At 40.3% G+C, this 14,996-nt stretch overlaps 1 protein-coding gene across 2 annotated transcripts; it reads left to right on the top strand.

The window, feature by feature from the left end:
* Window positions 1–10,137: 10,137 nt before the first annotated feature.
* LOC133895636 (uncharacterized) lies at window positions 10,138–14,768 on the top strand. 2 transcript variants are annotated; one of them, XM_062336097.1, is made up of 8 exons: window positions 10,138–10,677; window positions 10,757–10,832; window positions 11,506–11,635; window positions 11,720–11,831; window positions 12,770–12,861; window positions 13,232–13,301; window positions 13,395–13,461; window positions 13,828–14,768. In XM_062336097.1, exons 1-8 carry the CDS (start codon window positions 10,363–10,365, stop codon window positions 13,938–13,940), a joined length of 975 nt encoding a protein of 324 aa, XP_062192081.1. In that variant the 5' UTR covers window positions 10,138–10,362; the 3' UTR covers window positions 13,941–14,768. The 2 variants fall into 2 exon arrangements, with proteins under 2 accessions (XP_062192081.1, XP_062192080.1); XM_062336096.1 differs by having other exon boundaries at window positions 10,140–10,677; window positions 13,395–13,479; window positions 13,662–14,768.
* The last annotated feature ends 228 nt before the right edge of the window (window positions 14,769–14,996 follow it).

Raw genomic sequence — 14,996 nt, 5'->3', positions numbered from 1 at the left:
AATGGCAATTTGGGTGAGGGTGATGAGAGGTGGTATTAATAGAAGTTAGGAGTCGTGATTTTTATTGTGTTGTGTAAAAAAAAAAAGATATTAGTACGAATTAGTAGAACTCATAATTTTCACTCCCTTCTCGAAATTGTAGTGACCGTGTCTAAGTTACTACATATTTCACCTAAACTGACTAACGATACAACTTTATGCGTATATAGAGAGAGAATTTGGATATATGAAAGTAAGAGGATGCTTTTTTATACCTAATTTTTTATTTTATTTTTCAGGCAACGGCTATGAGTCACAGCTGTCTTCAACGTTACGTTGCCTGTGCTCACTCCTCTGCTTCCATCCTCCTTTGGCCATCTCTAGCGGTAGTCTCGTTACGAATCTACGGTCACCACCTCTCCCTCGCTAACATCTCGTCTCCGCTAGTCCCAGCCAGGTCACGCCCAACGGTCATCCTCCGTCACCCACAGTTGGCATACGGTGGGACTAACCGCCCCGCCTCGCCCCTACGTCAGCCTCCTCTGTCGAACTATCCTACTTTCCTCGACCTCCTCTAAATCTAGTAGCTATGGAAAAATTCAAATTATGAAACCTCTAACCCTAAACTTAGCCCCGCCACCGGCTATCAAAATCCGTCATCTGATTTCACTTTTTAAATTTTAAGCGTCTAAAATTTAAAAAATATGTGAAAATAATATTACATATTTATCTGAAAAAATGTTCGTAAGCTATACTTCACAATTTACAGCTTGGGGGCATGCGTACGCGTCTTTCTTATATTCAGAAAAGAAGTAAAGAAAGAGCGGGATGCATGGTCGACGCGTTTCGCTACCTTTTAGCTCGATCAATGCATGGCTAGCTGCAACAGCGACGGATGGATACACGTACGTTGGACGTTGGTTCAACGCTCCCGTGACTGCAGTTATGAACAGCAAGTCAAAAACACACGTACGCCGTGCATCCATACATCAGTCCTCTGGCCTGAGGAGTAGGTCACGTCACGAAACGGGTCGGAGATGTACATGTTTTACTGATCCATGATGAACAGTATGCAGTGAAATTATAAAACCTATAGCTATTATGATATATATTATAAAAAACTATAACTTCTTAGTACTTATTTTAAAAATATATAATTATTTTAATATATATTATAAAAAACTATAATTTTTTCACCATAAGCTCACCTATCATACTGTGGTAACATATAGGCTTATAATTAATCCTTCTATTACATGTCATAGAGGATGACAGGTGTACTCACGCTAAAAAAGTTATAGTTTTTCGTAACATGTGTTAAAATAGTGGGAGATTTTTAAAATAGACATCAAAATTATAGTTTGTTGTAATATATATCAAAATAGTTATAAGTTTTTCAAATTTACTTTTCAAATTAATTTGCAGATGGACCGACCGAGGGCACACTACTAAAAAATTATTTTTAGAGGCGAGTGGTAACTCGTTTTCACAGGCGTTTAGTGCACCCGCCTGCGATCGAAGGTCTGTAGAAATGAATGATTTCCACAAGCGCAAAAGTGACCGCCTGTGAAAATCTATTACCACAGGTGATTCACTTAAGGAACCGCCTGTGAAAATAGGTTTTCACAAGCGGCTCCTTAAGTGGACCGTCTGTGAAAATCGGTCCCTCAATCGATATTTTTTGAACTGAAAAAAAGCAAAAAAAAAAAATTTAGACCGACTAGAGAACGACTACTGAACGTATGAGCATATATAATTCACGCGTTTTTTCGCACGAAATACGCGCGCTACGCGGTTTTTGGCCATCGAACTCGAAACTTGTCGGGTCGCGCGAACCCTCCCCACCATCACACTAGAGAACGACTACTGAACATATGAGCATATATAATTCTTTTGATATCTGCAATCCGAAACTTCAAACGATTATTTAGGTATCTAAATGATTTCAAATGAAAAAAAATTCAACTACAAAGTTGTAGATCTCATCGATGGCTACAATTTTCATATAAACTTTATCCTCATCCAACTTCGTATGAAAAAATTATGAATTTTTGAAGATAAGTTGTCACCTATTTTTACAGGTGGTTCCTTAAACGGACCGCCTGTGATAATATGGTTATTTCTATAGCGGTTCACCTAAGGAACCGCCGGTAGAAATGAGTGACAGCTTATTTTCAAAAATTCATAACTTTTTTATATGAAGTCGGATAAGGATAAAGTTTATATAAAAATTGTAGCCCTCGACGAGATCTACAACTTTGTAGTTGAAAAGTTTTTCATTTGAAGTCATTTAGATGCCCAAATAATCATGTGAAATTTCAAATGATTATTTAGATATCTAAATGATTTCAAATAAAAAAATATCAACTACAAAGTTGTAGATCTCATCGGGAGCTACAATTTTCATATAGATTTTTTTCTCATCCAACTTCATATACAAAAGTTATAATTTTTTTAATGAATAGTCATTTTCAGAGGCGGTTCACATAAGGAACTACCTGTGGAAATGACCATTTTTACAGACGGTTCCTTATATGAATCGCCTATGATAATAATCTATTATCACAGGCGGTTCTTTATGTGAACCGTCTATGAAAATATATTTTCACAAGCGGTCCGTAACCGTAGGAGCCTCTCGCCAATTGTTCAGATGGTTTTTCAAATAAACCGCGTGTAGAAAGTTATCCTAAATATCTCGAAAAATAGTTTTTTAAGTAGTGGCAGGTCCAGGTCCAGCACGCACGCAGCATGTTTACTACTGAAGATGCAACTGCACTTTATATATGGTGGTCTAGGCTGAACCACAACCGCAAGTACTGATATGTCAAGTATGGTAGTATGGTATACTACTTAAGTTGTTGTTCCATGCAGATTTCCTCTGTATATATATGGATTATTATTCAAAGCCTTCAGCGAAAACATGGAGCAGTTAAGAACTGATCAAGTCTCGGAGCCATGCCACCTCTTTAGTGAGGCGGTGAAGGTGGTTCAAATCGTGCTATCCATGGTTTACACACATGGTTGAGGAAGCTAGACGTCTCTTTTTTTTAGACGAAAAGGCAACCGCCCTGTCCCATTTTTTAAAACAAGGCTGTTTATAATTAACAATTTACAGATCATGCATGTAGACAAGTTCGACATCGAGTTGAGCAGCCTGGCCAGTCCCCAACTGGGAATCGTGCAGATAGGCTCAGTACATAGTTCACTAACAGAATCGAAAAACTTAAACTGATGGCTAGCTATAGCAGGATCAAAACATTCTCTCACACCTCACCCAAATCTGCTTCACTCGCACAGCGTTTCAGCATTCCGCTGGCTTCGCACCTCTTCCCTCCATTTCAGACAGTCCCCGTAACCCTCCAGATTAATTTCTGATGCCTTCACTTCTCTTCACTCCATCTTGATCAGCATTCCAGGAAGTTGATGCAATGGTCCATATCTGCTGACATAGTAGCCTTGAATGTTGGACGCCAATTCCTTAGGAGCAGCAGGATAGTCCTCCAGACTTGCCTGATACTCGTCCATGTTGAAATTATGAAAAAATAAAATTATTTCCAGTTTTCCATAAGCCCCGCATCACAGCAGCACATACAGTGTTCAAGACACCATGCCTTTTGTTACTCAACCAAAAAATCGCAACGGACTCGTAATCCACTCCCAAAATTGGCGGTTGTGAGTCGTTCTGTGTGGAGTTTTTTTTTTTTAACAAAAGTATGTTTTAGTACATGTACCACTGCTCTTTCGAAATATATCTTATCGTATTTCAAAGTAGTAGTATATAAAGTGTGGAGTGTCAACCAGCTTAAGCTCAGATAGGGCTCCACCACTTCCCACTTCCCTGGCTGGCTGCATGCCTTCCTTTTCTTTCGGGTGGATGACCAGTGGCCCCGCATAGGCCGCGGGGTCAACGCACGCGAGACCTAGATCGCCGAGAAGAAAGCACGCAAGGACTTGAGAAGCAAGCATCGCGTACGTCATGCATGGTCGCCTTGGTCGCTAGCTGCAAGTCCTGGTCCTCGGTGGAGTCCTGGTTACACAAGCCTTTTTTCCCGCTAATATAAAATATTATTCTACACCACCAAATTCAACCAAACAACTAGCTAACCAACATAGCCGACCCGTCAAAGCAGTCCACATGCGCGTCCCGTGCTCGCCCACGCGCGCTATGGGCCAGTGCCAAGCTCGTGCCCACGCTACTCACCCCTATGCCCAGGTGCGCCATGTGGACATGCATGTTTACATATGTTTACATAAATGAGTTGTAACGGAGACCCACAAGATAAATAATCTGTTACGTATGCATGGTAAGAAGAATAATGATCATCCGGTAGTGGGAGACCCCATTATTGTTCTTTCTTTTTGTTTTAGATTTTAGATGATTTGGCTTCTTGTTATTGAGAAACAAAATGTTGTAACTACTTACATGTAACAGTGCTATAACAAGGAATTACTAAATTATCAAAAGAAGTGTAAGATTTTACTATCATTTGGATTGAGTATTTTTTTTCTTTGGTAATCCTCATTTTCCTTCGGTAGTTTTTCTCTTCTTCGGCAGTTCTAAGTCATAGCAATTTTTACTTTACTATCATTTGGATTAGTAGTTTTTTCTTTAGTAACCCTCATTTTTCTTCAGTAGTTTTTCTCTTTCTCTAGTAGTTCTAAGTCATAGCAATTTTTACATTACTATCATTTGGATTCAGTAGTTTTCCCTTCAGTAATCCTCATTTTTCTTCAGTAGTTTTTCTCTTTCTCAAGTAGTTTCAAGTCATAGCAATTTCTACTAACTTGGATATTCAATAGTTTTTCTATTTCTCCAGTAGTTGCAAGTCATAGCTCAACATCGAACTGTTGACTACTGACAACCTAGAACTACTTACAACAATTGAATACCTAACTATTGACTAACTTAAAACTACTTAAACTACTAAACACATGAGGAACACTAACTAACCTAGAACTACAGAAACTATCGAATATCTGAGGAGCACTGACTACCTGGAACTACTGAAACTACCGAATATTTGAGGAACACTGACTACCTGGAACTATTGAAAACTGCTAAATATCTGACTACTAAAACTACTAAATACCTGATGATTATTGACTATAAGATAAAGACTACTGAATAATTGAGAACTACTGACTAAACTAGAACTACCAAACTAAACCTACAAAAACTATTGGATACTTGACTCCTGAATAACCTATGACTAATGAAAACTACTGGATACATGACTACTGACTAATCTATTACTAAAAAACTACTTAATACTTAACTATTGACTAAACTAAGAACTATTGAAACTGTAAAAAAGTATTTAATAAATTACACAAAACCAGCTACTCACATGAATGTATGTTTTTATTCTTAAAACCGAGGCTCAAAAAAAAAAAGTGTTCCATAGGACCACAAATAGAGAAAAGATAATTTCTCTACGGGGCCACATAAAACAGAGAAAAGAGAAAAGAGACACAGAAAAAACCGGACACACCACTTCGGGCCCACACCAAGCTAGGTGGGGAGCCGATCAGTCTCTCAGGCATGCGCCCGTGCAGACGGGGATCGCTATGTGGCACTACATAGCTGGCACGGTCACGCCTCGCTGGTTCTCTCACAAATAGTCATAATTGATTCTAGTTATTTTTAGGCAACAAGTAACCAGTAAGTATAATAATCATAATTGATTCTAGTTATTTTTAAAAATAACTAGAATCAATTATGATTATTGTACTTGCTGGTTACTGTTTAAAACACACCCTCGTTGCGATTGCTATAACATGAACTATGCATATTGATTACACCCAAGTTATGATCTACTATTTCACCCAATTACGATTAGTGGAGTATGTCAGCTTCATCTATCTAGACTGTGAAAATGAACTTGAACTAATTTTCATTGTGTTTTTATATGAATTACGCTAAATCATGTGATCTGGTTACGACTCTTTATCAGAATCAGGTCTAGCATTGTTTGACGTCTCAGCGCTTACAACCAGCTTCTGACATGCCACCCTCTTCCTCGGAGTTCCCCTGGGAGGTCCCGCCATAATAGTTTTATGACGCTGCAAGTGCGGAGAAGAATGAAGCACATATCCCTGCGCAAAACCGGCATCACTAGATGTTGCGGTTGCACCTATAGTCCCTACATCAGTAGATGGATCCATAATGTAATAATGAAATAGAATAAATCAATTAGACTCGAAGTAAAATTGATATCTAATCAATTAGTTACTATTACTACAATAGTTACTATTCAAAGTAAAAAAAATTACCACACATATATATTACAATACTATCCACCTTAATTACTACATGTACATCATGTCAATTACCACCTAAGTGATATATCAGTTACCATATCATGATAACCATCCAGAAGTTTCACAAAAGTATTCTGAGACTACCATAGTACCTACACCGATAACACACTGATTAATACATTTGTTCCATATCAGTTACCATATCATAATCACCAACCCAATAACAACAACAAATCCAGTAACTAGTTAGGTTAATATACAAGATAAAATGTCAAATTCATACGTGCACACAGAACAAAATAACACCAAGAGAAAAAATAAATCACATGTTAAAATACTAATCCTCACATAGCATGTTGGAACTAGAGTTATAACTCATCACGACTCAAACAGATCACATACATCAACAACGACTTGCAATAGTAACTCAATTCAAAAAATTCATATACAATTACGACCTACAAAACAATTACAATGATATCTCCCTTCTAACTATATGCTTCCTACATGCTCATACATACAAATTTGCCCCCAAATTCGCCAATAATACCTAACCCAAACAAATCAAAATGTAGCTACCGCTAGTTTTGCATCACAAACCCACATCGATTTCACAAAATAGCCATACCGCACAAAATCTATCATTAATCGGGCACAAAGACATCGAATACCGACACTAAACACCCCACCCCCAAAAAACCTAGGCCCTGAATCAAAATCGCAACGAATGAAAGCATTAGGGGTTGCGGGTGCCTTCACCGGTTGATGAGATCGACAAGAAGCACCAGTGCGCAGTGACAACAGTAGCACCAAGGCTAGAGAAGATGGTGTTGCCCCTCGCGCTAACTCCCACCGCGAAATCCCATGAACCAGCACAAATCCCCACCGCTGAATCCCGGTGCGTGAGCACTAGATCCTATGGGAAACGGAGAGGGCGGTGAAGAGGCAGTAGCGTGATGAGTTAAGCGACGGCTTGTGGCAGTGATGAGCAAAAAAGCAGTCCGATGATGGTGAGGGCTATGTAGTCGGTGAGAGCGAAATGGGTGAGAATGAAATCTGGAAGATGAAAAGGGATGGTTACGGGCGACAGCCCATGTCCGCGGGTCTATAGCCCAAATTTCTCTTTTTAATTAATTCGTTTAGTGTAAAATTAAGGTTGCATGCATCGAAAACAACTCTTATGGTTGTTTGGCAGGACTTCAACTTCAAATTTGTTCTATAGATCCACAGTAAAGCAGATCAATTAGTGAGCTGATGACAAAAGCGGGTAATATCCCTTCAACTAGATGTGATGGTTGGTTTTCACAAGGCAGATCCACATTTAGGGCAACGTTTTGACTACTCCACAAAATTGCACAAGGGAGTAGGGAGATCCATGTATTAGGCTGGTGCACAACTTGTGAAGTCGCCCTGTTTGGCAAGGTTTCACCCAGATCCATTGTGGATCCCAGATTTAGAGCCCTGCCAAATACCCCCTTATTCTAAAGATCCATTGACCAATAAAATTGGGTGTAAAGGCAATCAAACATCTTAACTTCAGAGTCTTATTAGGGTTGTGCATTTTCTCACATAATAATAAAACCATCTTGAGAAAACCGAGTCATACCAGTCAACTCGCTTTGACTAGTATTTGGTGTTTGATACGGTTCTTGAAAATTTGATTTTCTTAAGGTTCAATTTTGTGGGTAAAAAGAAAACACCGATTCTACCAAAATCATGTAACTATGTGCAGTACCATTGGAACCATGGAAGATAGCTAGTATCTCCCACGATTTCAGTGTGAATCATCTCAAATAATATTAGAGATGGGTCTACTGTTGAACTCTGTGAAATACTTTAGAATCATGAGGATACTAAAAGGGCCAAGTTTCTATCACACAATTTCTCTCTCCCCCACCTATGAAAAATAAACTCCCTTTGTCTCTGCGCCGGCCAGGTGCCCCTCTCTCTCTCTCCTAAAAACCCTAATCCTCATCTCCATCACCTCCCAGGCTCCATGAGCTCCTCTATCGCTTCATCACTGCCACTCCTCTCCACTGTTGTTGATGCCCACAATGCCATCTCCTACGCACATGGGCATGCCGCATTCGCCACTTTCTTAGCCGAGCATGTCAGAGTTGGAGCTGAAGAAGGCCATGGAGGTAACATGGGAGGAGAGCTCTCCATCAAGCTAGAGGAGGCTGTCAGCGTCGATGATGATGATGTGTGGTGGGAGGGCACCCTGTCACCACCGGACTCAGACGAGGAGGCTACGCCACTCCACTCCACAATGAGGAGGAGGAAGAGGATGAAGAGCCAGAAGAGGAAGAAGAGGACATCATTGGCTACTACAATAAGGAGGTTGGTAGCAACTCCATTGAGCTGGAAGAGGGATGCGCCGGCGAGGAAGAGGAGGATGATGCTAGCGTTATGGATGACGGCGCTGGCAATGCCATGAGCCACATTAGTGTGGGGAACGTCAGCGTCGTGGGCCATGCCATTGGTGTTGAGGGCGATGCTGACGATAAGGGCACATTTGGTGACAACGGCGACTCCAACGATAGTGGTGTTATTGGCCCCTTTTTCACCATCAACCATAGCCATCCGTATTACACGCTAGCTAAGTGGTAAGAGGGTTTATGTCACATGTACGAGGTCTTGAGTTCAAATTCGAAGTGACAGATTGGCGAAAATGGTGAAAAAAATGGGTTTTTGTTTTTTGGGTACATTTTCATATTTCTTTTGTTTTTTTTAAGCCTTCAGAACAAAGTATCACTAATGTATTGCCTCCCATAGTTCTGGTTACAAAATTTTTAGTGCTGGCAATCATTAATTAGCATTTCCCTTCAATTACTCCATTTGTAGGTCCTTAATTACCCATAGCCAATCATTTTTTTTACAAGCGTCTCCCTATAGTGCGAACTTCTTTGGAGTCCTTTTGGGATACGAGGTGGGGATTGAACCCCATGAGCTCACTCCTCCAGGGAGGCGTTGCCACTGGGCCAACTGCCCATTCGCCAACTACCAATCATTTTACTTATACATTCATTAATACATAAAACACACATTTATATGTGTGGCCTGCATTCTCCAATGAAATTTGAAACGAATTTGTGCAAATACTTTTGGATGAATTTGCACAAAGTTTGCAGACTCAAAGCAAGTCAGGGGCAGGAAGCGAATGTGCATAATTCATTTCATCTGACACATCCGTATCCGTCAAACAAAATGTGTAAGAAAAAAATTGCATTTGAATAAAAAACGATTAGGAACACTATCATGATTTTTGTTCATACAAAGGTGGACGTGGTATGCGAAATTGCATCTGATACTAGAAATACCTCATATGAATCAATTTAGCTAGCCCATTCTTCCAATCTAACCCACCATTCTCAACTGCTCAAAACCCTAACTCATTGGGTTCCAATTAACGTTGCTTCACTACTTGTTTTTATTTCTGAGTTGTTGTTTTGTTACTTATTGCCATCCTATCATGCTGTCGTATACTTAAGTTGTGTAGGCTCTACTCCTCGGATAACTTAACAATGGTTCTTATTAAGGTTTACTGGCACACGTATGTTATATAAATTTGTTCCACTGTAATTTGCTGTTAAATTGCAAGATATTTATGTCCGAACTGAATTAAGTAAATATTCTCTTCAATTCGTATTTGTATTTAAGAATCTTCACATTCTTATCCATATTTGAAAACAAATCAAATATAAGTACTATCTGATTCTTATATTAGTTTAAAAATGTGAGCAACTCACGGAAATTGCCTAAACAAAGAAGAAGAACAAATTCTTTCTGTACTACTAAAAAGTCATCCATTCTCTTGATATATCAATAACATGTGAACCTGAACTCTACATGTTATTCATATATTAAGTGGTACATAAGAATAGATGAACTTTGCAATGAAGGAATTTCTCTCAAAAGAAAAAAAGAATGGGAGTACCGCTGTCGCCAGCCTGGCGCCCCGCCGCCTCCCCGTGGCGGAGACATGGCTCACCTCGTCTCCGCCGCAACCCATCTCCATCCCCAATTCCCCATCGCGCGCTCTCTGTCTCTCTCTCTCTCTCTCTCTCTCCCAAACCCCGAAGCTGCAATCTCTCCCTCTAGAGGTAGGGTTAGGGTGATCCCATGGCCGGCGCCGGTATCCATCCGTTCCACCAGCAGTGGCCTCCCGCGGCGGGTGCGCCGCCTCCGCCCGGGGCCCCGGCCGGCGCCGCTGTCCCGCCGCCTCCCCCTGTGCCCGGCGCCGCCGCCGCCGACGAGGTCCGCACCATCTTCATCACGGGGCTCCCCGTCGACGTCAAGGAGCGGGAGCTGCACAACCTGCTGCGCTGGCTCCCGGGCTTCGAGGCCTCCCAGATCAACTTCAAGGGCGACCAGCCCATGGGCTTCGCGCTCTTCTCCTCCGCGCACCACGCCGTCGCCGCCAAGGCCGCGCTCCAGGTTCGGCTCGGCTCGGCTAGGTTCGCTTCTCCCGGGTTTGGATGGATGTGATCTGACCCAAGGTATTCGCCCTCTGCAGGATCTGGTGTTCGACGCGGAGTCCAAGGCCGCGCTGCACACCGAGATGGCCAAGAAGAACCTCTTCGTCAAGAGAGGTACGACTTATCGTGCACATGTTCTTGCTGCCGCAGCACAAGTAGTATATACATCATCTAAGGGACATTTGGACTTGATAGAGTGTTAATTTGCCGTAGCATTACATTGTTGTTGTGGGGGTAGAGGGAACACCAAACATGTCTTGGTTGGTGAGGGCGGCTTCCCTTTGCTGTGGTGTTGAGCTTTTGGTTGGTTGGAAATTTGATGAGAACAACTTGGGATGTTGGGTACGTTCAGGCGGGAGAAAAAAAAAGTGAACTGTAACCAGAAAAGTTTGGCCCATGATATGTTTGCTTTCCTTCATAGTCAAATAAACCTTTCTGATAGTAATCAACGAGGGAAAGGTGACATTTTTGTTGGGCTTCCATGCTCATTTTGATCTTTTGATAAACCTAAATAAATAGAGAAATTCTACCTTTGCAATGCGCTTTTTAATTTAAGTGGAGATTGTTGCAGCCATCAGTTATATGTTGTGATATAAGTATATGCAACATAAAACAGTTTCTAGTAGGAGACTCATGTTGCCATAAATTTTTGCTGGGTACAAAACACTCTGGTTTGATCTTAGTTTATTCCTTCGACTATTATTTAAACCCCTAATATTATTAATAGTATGGTTACTACAATGTTCTGCATATTTATTATGTGTTGAAAGATTGAAACCTATTTTAGGTGTGGGAGCTGATGCAAATGCTGTGGACCAAAGTAAACGCTTGCGAACTGGTGGAGACTATACTCATTGTCCTTACGCTCCTCCATTTCATCCACCCCCACCAGCTGTTTCCATGTGGGGAACCGCAGGGTAAATTGTTTATTCATTTTGTTCCTGCACTCAGTTAATCATCCATCAAAGAACTTATCATTCTTCTTCTTGGTTATTATTCAGTTATATTGCAGCTCCGCCTCCTTACAACCCCTATGCTGCCTATCCAGTGCCCCCGGTAGCCATGACTTCACCTTCTCCTGTACCAGGTCCAACTGCATATGCTCCTGTCCAGGTAATTTGGGAGTTATGTTGTCTCAATTTTAAATAAAAAGGTTGAGCTATTTAGTTTGTCATGGATCATAACTTTGTTTTGAACCTAGTCTTAAAAAGGCCCAGTGGAAGTGCAGTGTGACACACACACTTCATCAGTTTTCTTCTTCTCTGAATCACAACTTGTTTTTCTTAGTTTGTAAACTGAAGTGTTTGCATAAGTCCATGTTTGGTGTATATAAAAAGCATAATTAGGGCTCGCATATCTACACTACTTTACAATATTCAATTGCGGTACCAATACTCTTGCTATCTCTACTTGGATATCTTTAAGTTCTAGAAACATTTAATGCAAGTCATTATAGTTTTACTTTTCCGGAAGCTCTCGACTCTGGTATTCAACTGCTTTTACTCATACTGATCCCTGTCATTGGTTGGGACTCCGGATAAAACTTGAGAACAAGGAATCAAATGGATAATTCCTAGAAGTTGGACTTATGATATAATTTAGCTTAGATAATTGTATCCTTTAGATTTCCTATCCAACATGCCAAAATATTTACTTATTGTCACGCCATTTATAGCCTAGCACTTTCATTCCAACTAATGATTTGGACTGTCAGCAGTGTTTGAAACTTAATGAACTAAACTCTATTGATCACTCTCTTGTGCTCGTAAGTTTTCTGTACATTAGCATGTAAGCATATTAAGTCTTGTTTGTCACAAAATCTTCACAGTTGGATGAAATGAGATTGATTAGTTTTGTTGCTGGAATATTGTATTTTCCTTTGAATTATCTCGGTTTGTTACTTAAGAAGCTATGTAAAGGGCAGATATTTGAGTATTTAATGTAATATAGTTGAGAGTCTATCTTCGGTCTGCAGTGATAGCTGCTTCATAGTGTTCATGGTCAATTTAAGGTTATAATTTCTGATTAAATATTATAATTTGCTTTTGCAGAACACAAAAGATAATCCTCCATGCAACACCCTTTTTATTGGTAATCTCGGTGAAACTGTAGTCGAAGAGGAATTGCGAAGTCTCTTCAGTGTGTAAGAATCTGCACTTAACAAAATGTTTTTTTTTTCAGTTAGGAAGATCCTAATTTTTCTTATGTCATCATGTTTATCACTTTTTGTTTTTGCCATCGGTTCTGCAATTTGTTGTTTGTTTTCACCATTTCCATCCAGTGAAACACCATTGACCAATGTGAGCATTCTAATTTTTTCCATGAAGACCAGATTGCCCTCACCTCTCCCTCTGAGCTGAACAGATTACTGCCTGAAAAAAAAATACAGACAATGGCCTCTCCCTAAACAGAAACATTCTAAAAGTGGATGCCTTTTTGCCTACTGGGTGTATATCTGCTGCATATTTCGGTGGTTATTACATCATATCTGTTTTTGCTCAATATCCTCTCAGGCAGCCTGGTTACAAACAAATGAAACTATTACGCCAAGACAGGAACACTGTTTGTTTTATTGAATTTGAGGTAAGTAGTTACAAATCTTCTTAATTGTATTGTTAGCATGGCACCACCTTTGTTTCCTACTCATATATGTGTGAACACCTGACTTTTTTTCAGGATGTGAATGCTGCTACAGCTGTACACCATACTTTGCAGGGTGCTGTTATTCCTAGTTCTGGTCGTGGTGGAATGCGAATTCAATATCCTTTACTAGTTGAAGATTGTTTTGTTTCTTAAATTTTCTTCAGTTTAATAATCTCTTCGTATTCCACACTTATATTTATACTTATGCCTGGTTCCTTTTATTTCTTAGATGTGTACTTTCCAGTTACTTGACTCTAATGTGGTTCATATCAACCTGGCACTCCTTAACATCTTGAACATTTTCGAAGAATCCCTTTGGGCGAAGGAAGGATTCAGCTGGGGGCCTTGCAGGCATTCTGAATGGAGCTCCTGCAAATTGATTGCTGCCTGAGGGGATGTATCTTGAACTTTAGCATGCCATCATGGATTTCATACTACATCCTATTTATTATCTGCATGTTTCTGCTAAATGCTCTGTTTCTCATGTGTGACATTATCATCTTCATTTGGTGGAGTTTCTGGGACATGATCATCATCTTCATTAAGTGGAGTTTCTGGGACATGATCATCATCTGGTAGACATTGCATTGTCACCAATACCATCGTTGCTGGTGTTTGTCTTTATACTTGTAGTTAGAGAAGGCCATCCTGAATATCTCCTAGGTGTGTGCATTTGGCATTTATCATTGATATTCTGTAGTATTATGCAGTTCCCTGTACACAGTTGAAATATTTCATGTGTCCATGTCATTGTCACTTTGCAATCTGGACATGTTGTAATAGTTAAAGTTTCTTTGCTGGCTTACTAACAATTTGGGAAGCTGGGATGACTCATACCATCATGTCATGGCATGTTCATGAGGGAAGGACAGTTGATAGACATGACATGGCATACTCATTCCATGAATTCTGGAGCATTGCCTTAATCCCCACGAAGCATGCAACCATCCATTGTCGATTAACTACGTTAATTTGTTTAGCATTGTTTTCCCTCCAGGCTAAGAGAGGCTAACAGTGACCATAAAAATTGAAAATTGGTGCCAGTCTTCTCATTTTTTCGCAGCAGATGGTGGAATGACTAAGTGTGGCTGCGGTTCTTTTGGTAAGAGAAGCTTAGTGATGCTGACGAGAGGTAAGCGAATGTGTGGAGGTTCTGCAAAGAATGTTTTCAAGCTTTGACCTGGCCATGAGTCAGCTGATGGCGTTTCATGACCTGACCCTGCAGCTTCACTCTAGCTAGTAGTTCTACTGTATTAGCTTAATTACATTTCTAACTTAATTGTTCGTTTGAATCATTAGCAAATGTGAGAGGATACAGATACAGATAGATTTTAAATGAACTAAATCTTCTAATTTGGATTAAGTTCCAAATTATAAGGTTTCAGGCTTTGACCTGGCCATGAATCAGCTGGAGTTTCATGACCTGACCCTGGCACCCTGCAGCTTCACTCTAGCTAGAAGTTCCACTGTATTAGCATATTATTTTCTTGATGCTGTTAATGTGTAACCTGAATTTGCTGGGTCTGTCGATATACCAGCGAGGGTGTTGTTCCTAGCCGCCCATGTTCAGTCCCTGGGATTGACGTGCTGTACCAAGGCCTTGCTGTGACTTATGGTTAAGTTCCATATGCGGTA

This window comes from Phragmites australis, chromosome 16 (assembly GCF_958298935.1).
Source record: "Phragmites australis chromosome 16, lpPhrAust1.1, whole genome shotgun sequence".
Lineage (NCBI taxonomy): Eukaryota > Viridiplantae > Streptophyta > Magnoliopsida > Poales > Poaceae > Phragmites > Phragmites australis.
The sequence above is the reverse complement of the archived record's forward strand: the minus strand, read 5'-3'. Positions and strand labels throughout refer to the sequence as shown.